The sequence below is a fragment of the Patella vulgata genome, chromosome 9 (genome assembly GCF_932274485.2).
Source record: "Patella vulgata chromosome 9, xgPatVulg1.2, whole genome shotgun sequence".
NCBI lineage: Eukaryota > Metazoa > Mollusca > Gastropoda > Patellidae > Patella > Patella vulgata.
In genome coordinates, this window is record NC_065887.2 from 11,883,395 (window position 1) to 11,891,011 (window position 7,617).

At 34.6% G+C, this 7,617-nt stretch overlaps 1 protein-coding gene across 2 annotated transcripts in view; it reads left to right on the plus strand.

Moving 5' to 3' along the window:
* LOC126832382 (catenin beta) overlaps positions 1-7,001 on the plus strand; it is a 33,838-nt gene extending 26,837 nt beyond the window's left edge. For both annotated transcript variants that reach the window (XM_050563135.2, XM_056103155.1), the window contains exons 7-16: positions 126-330; positions 530-674; positions 1,050-1,153; positions 1,551-1,757; positions 2,349-2,603; positions 3,095-3,256; positions 3,832-3,982; positions 4,300-4,424; positions 4,821-4,947; positions 5,600-7,001. In XM_050563135.2, the coding sequence (XP_050419092.1) occupies positions 126-330; positions 530-674; positions 1,050-1,153; positions 1,551-1,757; positions 2,349-2,603; positions 3,095-3,256; positions 3,832-3,982; positions 4,300-4,424; positions 4,821-4,947; positions 5,600-5,781 (1,663 nt within the window). In that variant the 3' untranslated portion in view covers positions 5,782-7,001. The remainder of the gene's footprint in view (positions 1-125; positions 331-529; positions 675-1,049; positions 1,154-1,550; positions 1,758-2,348; positions 2,604-3,094; positions 3,257-3,831; positions 3,983-4,299; positions 4,425-4,820; positions 4,948-5,599) is intronic.
* The last annotated feature ends 616 nt before the right edge of the window (positions 7,002-7,617 follow it).

Consider the following 7,617-nt stretch of genomic DNA (forward strand, 5'->3'; position numbering starts at 1 on the left):
TTTGTAAAAATGATTTTAGTATAGAAAGATGTCTCATGGTTTTATTCTTGGAAACAATATGGTTAACTTTGCTAATATTAAGTTTAAAGAAAATGGTGTTTATTTTTGTTTTTATTATTTTTCAGTTCACCAGTTGAATCTGTTTTATTTTACGCAATAACAACCTTACACAACTTGCTACTTCATCAGGAGGGATCCAAAATGGCGGTCAGATTAGCAGGTGGTTTACAAAAGATGGTGGCTCTTTTACAAAGAAACAACAATGTGAAATTCTTGGCTATTACAACTGATTGTTTACAAATTCTGGCTTATGGAAACCAAGAAAGCAAGGTATGATTCTATTGATATTTATGCAAAGATTTATTCTAGGAAATTTAACAAAGGTAGCTTACGATAGTCCAATGAAGTCGAAAGATTTATTTTTGGCCCAACAAGAGCTCTAGCCATTTTAACCATCATTAGCTTATCAGTGCAGAAGAGTATGATGTTAAACCACATTTCATTTAAACCATTTTGAATTTTTTTCCAGTTGATAATACTAGCTAGTGGTGGCCCAGGTGAATTGGTTCGTATCATGAAATCTTACACGTATGAAAAACTACTGTGGACTACATCTAGAGTGTTAAAAGTTTTATCTGTCTGTCAAAGCAACAAACCAGCCATTGTTGAAGCCGGTAAGTCGAAATTGTCACTATGATTAAACAGAATTAGTCAAGTCAAAAATCTTTATGGACGAAGTTTTTGATAAAAAGTATTAAATTGTTAGGGGATATGTTGGCCGAATGGGTTAATGCATGTGCTTCAGATCATACGGTCTGTCATTAAGTAAAGTGGCACAGTTTCAATTCATCGCTTGTACGTGAAAAGGAGTAGGCTCACTGTCTTATTCTCCCGGCTAACCCCTATGCAGAAACAAATGATCGAAATAAAATTGAACTATTTGTCATTCCCGAAATGATAGTTTGTGGATGTTAACCCAATTTCTATCTAAAAATGTGATTTGATACTTTTAGAAATAATGTCCTCTTTTTAATTTATATAATTTTTAGGTGGCATGCAAGCTTTGGCTATGCATTTAGGTCATCAAAGTCAACGTTTGGTACAGAATTGTTTGTGGACATTGAGAAACTTGTCAGATGCAGCAACTAAAGTGGTAAGTACAGGTTCAAACCTTGTATGTAGAATTCTATACAGGGACTCGTAGAATCTAGTAAATAACTCTTGGAAAACTCCTGGTATTTTAACTGTTCTGTGTGTTGTGCACACCCTAGGAGATGCCGAGTAAAAGCACGAGTTTCAGATGGCATCTAAATAAAAAATAATACCTATCAATCATCGCTGAAGCAGATTTGTTTTGATAAAATCATAATTCTGTTGACAATAGTAGTCTAACAGGATTCGATATTGGTTGCAGTTTGGGAATTTATTTTCAGAACATTTCAGACCCAATCTTGCAACTTTGTTATTGCAAAATCATGACTTATGTATTTTATATTTGACGTATCTGTTGAAGTATTTTATATTTGACATTATCTGTTTATGTATTTCAGGATGCATTAGAAGGAATATTACAAGTGTTGACCCAGTTATTATCATCCAATGATATTAATGTAATAACTTGTGCTGCTGGTATCTTGTCTAACTTGACATGTAATAACCAACGTAATAAGGTGATCGTGTGCCAGGTCGGAGGTATTGAGGCGCTTGTTCGTACTATTATGCAGGCTGGAGATCGAGAGGACATAACAGAACCAACAGTAAGTTGATTATAACCAGTTTCATTCCTGATATAAATTCAAGGATAAGGAGTTGATAAACTCTGAAAACATTGACTGTTTATAACTGTGCAAATCAAAGTCTCCAGTTTTGAAATCTTTTCATTTTAGATTAGATTATACGATATGTGTTCATTTCACATAAAATTTCAATATGATGAATTCTGTTAAAATATGGTTATATATTGTATACGTGAGTGACCTGTGGTGGTTGTTGAGCTAGATTTCGCTGTACAGAGAAATGTTTTATAAGAATTTTAAGTAAATCTTTTATGTTCGGTCCAGACAGTCATGCGATACATTACGATAGGATTGTCCCTATTGTGTCCACGATCTGGTATGTGAAGATGCATTCGGATACCATCAACAGGATTGCCTTGACTGACCTCAATATAGGATGAGAACACCACGATTGCTCCACAGTTAAATAATTTTGATAGTGAGAACCTAGCGTTAGTTTCTTCACCATACTAAAGTTTAGTTTTCAATTTATACTTATGATCTTTCAATCAATAATTAAAAATTCATGTGATATCCATTAAAAATATTCTAATTCTTCTCAATTTCTTATAGGTATGTGCCTTGCGTCATTTGACTGCTCGTCACCCAGAAGCTGAGATGGCCCAGAATGCTGTGCGTCTTCACTATGGACTTCCTGTTCTAGTCAAATTACTCCACCCACCAAGCCGTTGGCCACTAATCAAAGCCGTGGTTGGTCTAATCCACAACTTGGCTCTATGTCCAGCCAATCATGCTCCTCTTAGAGAACATGGTGCTCTTCCTCGTATTGTTCAACTTCTGATCCGTGCCCACCAAGATACACAAAGGGTAAGTCAACTAATTACTTCTCAAACTGTTAATAATTTGTGTTTTTCTCAGTCACTTGCACAGAAATAAGTTAATGCTGCCCTTTTTTGCATATCAAATTTTTAACGGTTTATTACCTGCTAAAATGTACTTAGGATAGATTATTTAACATTTAATTATGAAAACAATAGGAGCCAAAATATCAGTGATAGATAAAAAGATTTGACCTAACAGTTACAGGTGGCACTGGATTATTTCTTGTCTGCAGAGAATGCTAAATCTTCTAAAAGTTTTAGTTCATCATTTTATGACTGATATTTGTTATTAGAGATTCTATTTTCACAATCTTAGTCGGCAAGGAAATCAACATTTCCCCGAGTGGCACCATCGACATAAAAATTCTACAAAGTGAATGTATCGGTTTAACAAAGTGTTTATGGCCATTTTCCTTATATTTTACTAATTAGTGATGATTGTCAGTAAACAATTGTTTATTTGGTTTTTTTTTTTAGAGAGCTTCCGTAAGCTCTGCCAATGGTGGACCTAGTTTAGTTGATGGTGTTAGAATGGAAGATATTGTCGAAGGTACAGGTGGTGCTCTCCATATTTTGGCCCGTGAACCTCACAACCGTGCTGTCATCCGTGGATTGAACTGTATCCCACTTTTCGTTCAAGTAAGTCATGTTATTTAACATTTGTGTGTTCACACAGTAAGTTGCGAAAACTTTCATGGTTGCACTCTCTTGATTCAAGTCCTATTGCTAGATATTAAATAGAAACTGCAAATTTGAGATCTTGTCCGGGTCTCCCGGTGTCTTCCACTTCTAAAGACCTCTACGCTGCAGAAACAAATAATTGTAATAAAATTAATCCATATGTTAGTCCCAAAATCTAGTTTATTTCGAGTGGACATGAAACCCTATTTCTCACTTTTTAGATATCACTGCTTTAATAGTAACTGGTGAATCATTATGTATGATTAATTATTCAAATCAATGTCCGCCTTCCTTGCACTGAGTCACTTTTTCCCTCTCAAATTGTCACTGAAATCACAATAAAATATGTTTCAACACAAATAGACCTCTTAGCTTCATCATATCTTGATGTCTGATTGAGCATATTCTTGGTCGGACGTTTGGAAAATAGCGTAGGGCATGTCTGAAATACGGACGGAATTCTAACACTGCTTCATAGTTAGTTATAAGTTAATCCACAGTAGCTTTCAGATATTATCTTTTATATTTTACAGCTTTTGTATTCACCAATTGAAAATATACAGAGAGTAGCTGCTGGTGTGTTGTGTGAACTAGCTGCTGATAAAGAAGGTGCTGAAATCATTGAACAAGAGGGAGCAACTGCACCATTAACTGAACTACTACACTCAAGAAACGAGGGAGTTGGTAAGTTCAACCTTTCAACAAATTTCACTAGGCTGTTTTTTTTCCACTTTCTGGAAGTAATACCTTTGAATTAGGTTGCCTTTAGTTATTGTTCAATTTTTGAAGGATTAAAAAAAACTGAATGATTTCTGGTGTTTTATGTTACATTGAATCATTATTACACATTAATTGAAATTGAATATCTTTGGTAAAGTTTTCAATTATCTGACATATTGTTGCCATGGGGACCTTATTGTTGGATAACTTAACGATTTAGTATTCTATGCCACAATGTCTGCCGTTATAGTTAAAATTAAACAGTATTATTATTATTACAGCTACTTACGCTGCAGCTGTTCTATTCCGTATGTCTGAAGATAAACCACAGGATTATAAAAAACGTCTGTCCATGGAATTGACAAGTTCATTGTATCGAGGTGATCAGAATCAAGCATGGAGTGATGTAAGTATCTGTTAATTCCACGCTATTGTCAATTCTTGTTTTGATTTTAATCTTTGATAAAGTATCAAAATGGAAAACGTGTCTTCTACTAGATTGATTCTGGAGTAGTTACATCTGAGCCGCAAACACTAGCTTGCCGGGTGGGTGATCATATGGTCTTGTCATTGAGTCAATTCGTGTGGTTTCGTATCCCGTAACAAGGAGTAGGGTCGCCTGTCCAACCTCATGCATTTTCCCTGGGATTTCCTCTCACTGCTTAAAACCCCTATGTGCTAGCGAATTATTGAAATAAAATTGTACCATGTTTGTCCCAAAATGGTCTAGTTTCAATTTTAGCATCGTTAATGTTTATAAATGTATAAAGAAGTTGTATTAATGGTTGTTTTTTTTTTTTAGCCACCAGGATTTGATGATGTAAATCAGATGGCTATGGGAGAAGGTACAAGAGAACAGATGTATCAACCACCACATCATGGTAGTCAGGGTAGTATGTATTCTGGTCAACCTGATATCAACAGACATGGTAAGTCAATATAAAAAATATATACCAGCTTCCAAAATAACACTTAATAGCCCAGTTGGTGCAAAATAACTGTCGTCTTCATTAGCCCAGTTGCTGCAAAATAACTGTCTTCTTCATTTGCCCAGTCGGTGCAAAATATCTTTTAAGTGGTGCAGGATGGAATTTGAAATACGAGTAAGGCCAAACTGTGTGGTGTATGCCAGTCTTCATTAGAACAGTATGACGACTTTAACTCCCTTTCATATACAAAATAACTAAGAAAACAGAAATTTGTTAAATAATTAGTAATTCAAGTGGTTATTTAAAAAGGCATTATGCTAATTTTATATAAAAACCTGCAATAGGCTGATTTAGCTCTTAACATAATGCATCTTTAACATTTGAAGCCAAAAAAATGTTCAGCATAAATTCTCTTTAAACAACAAAAGTATGGTCATTGTATCGGAAACATAGATGGGGCGGAAAACCACTGTCGGGGCAAAATTAACCTCATAACACACTGCATGGCATATGTCCGTCTTCATTGATGCAGGACAGTAGGATGTTAAACACAATTTCATTTCCTATTGACTATCGAATGAAACTCTGTAATGAGACACACTGATGTGTCGTTAACAAATTTCCATAAAATTTACACATTGTTTTATTTTAGGATTTGAAAACGTGCCAACAGATTCTATGCAAGGGCTAGAGTTGGGTAGCCATCCCGGGAGTGCTTACGGACCAATGGACAATATGACCGAACTAGGTGCTACATCTGGGGACTACAATCTCGACTCGAGCATGCCACAAAGCGAAAACCAACATATGTCCTGGTTTGACACAGACTTGTAAAACTATCAGAGAAATGACTTTTATCTCGAAAGACTACAAAAGACCATTTGTGTAGAAAGTATAACATGTGAACGGTGCACCCATGGAAAGAATTTTAAATTATACTGATATAATCTTCTCCGATACTATTTTTGTGAAAAGAAAACAATGAAAAGCAATTTCACTTCTTGTCTTAAGAACATCAGATTTGCATACATATCATCAAAGAATTTTTAAGCGGAGAAAGCAGACTGACGTAAAATAGACCAGATTCATTTATTATTATATTTTATGTTTTTTTTTTTTTGTACTAACATTTAATAACGTGGTTTTTGTAAGAAACTGGACCAGTGAGTAAAATCTTGTGTAAATATACAAAAATAAAACCTGGACCAGTACAGAGCAATATTTGTAAATATACAATCATTTTATTCTATTCACATCATTCCTTCTACAAAAATTTCATTTTTAACATTTTTTGAAGAAAAAAACCCACTATACCATACAACATATACCCAGTGGTGTGTCTACGCAAAATTGTGCTATCGGTACTCTGGTAGTATCTCTCAGTGGCGCGCGCGCCCAGGGCCTGTGTCCTCCCTGCCCATATCGTTGATACACCACTACATATATACTTATCTAGAAGGCTTTTTGTGCATTTATCATTTTTATATTGTATAACCATAGTATAATATATTGAGAGTTTTAACATAACTCTAAAAACACACAAGAGTCCATTATAAATATCTATATTTTTAAATGTCTCAAATTGTCTTTTTAGTAATATTATTTGGTTCATTTTCCATTTTTTCTTCCTTTTTCCAAAATTGAATCCGATCTATTTCGATATTTTAAATATTTTGTCTGTTTGGATGAAATTAAGGAGATGAGTTTTAAAATGAATACGATAATATAAGTGTACTACTGTGTATTTGATAAAATGGCCATTATTATGTGAAATGTTTTTTTTTTTAAAAAAGAAGTAACAAAACGTAAATGTTTGTCCCTCCAAGATAGGAGAATTATATATATATATTTTATATTAGACTATTTTCTTTCATGCTTTTAATCACAAATGTAGTGTACAAATTTAGATAAGTTTTTTTTTGTCGTAGATATGGTATATTTGCCAGTCATTTCATTTTATAATGTTTATTCTTTGATATTTTATTCTAAAATCATACTCTTCTTTTGTAGCTCTTTGTGCATGATCATTAATAAAATGGTGTTTTGTAATATAATTAATTTTGTCTTGTTTTAAATCCATCCTTTTGGGGGCTTGGATGGCCGAATTGTTAGCAGGTGCCAGCATGTTATATCATAAGGTCTGTCATTGAGTCAAATGGCATGGTTTCAATTCCCTGGTTGTACGTGACAAGTAGGGTCACCTGTCCAACCTCTTGGACCTAGTTTGTGTCTAGTAAACGCTAAACCCCATTTCTCTTTATTTTAATCCTGGAACAGAATGCTGTGCTGACAAAGTCTGTCTTCGGGCTAAATATTGAGTAATCTGCACACCTTGCATTGCACATATTGTCATTTGGCTACTAACATGTTGATGTGTAATAAAACACAAACATAAAATTGAACACGTTTTGTTGACGGTTCTCTCTATGTTTTGTGTCCAAAGATATTTATGTGTACTTGAAGAAAGAGGGCTTACAGCAAGTACCTGTCACAGGTGCCTGTCATTTTGATTGTCAGTGATTTGGTATAGATATTTTTATAAATGTTCAGCTAAGTTTCATCTCTTGACTGCTGTGGGCTTATGGGGGGGTTGGATGGCTGAATGGTTAGCGGTATCATAAAGTCTGTCATTGAGTCGACTGGCGTGGTTTCGAATCCCAGGTTGTACGT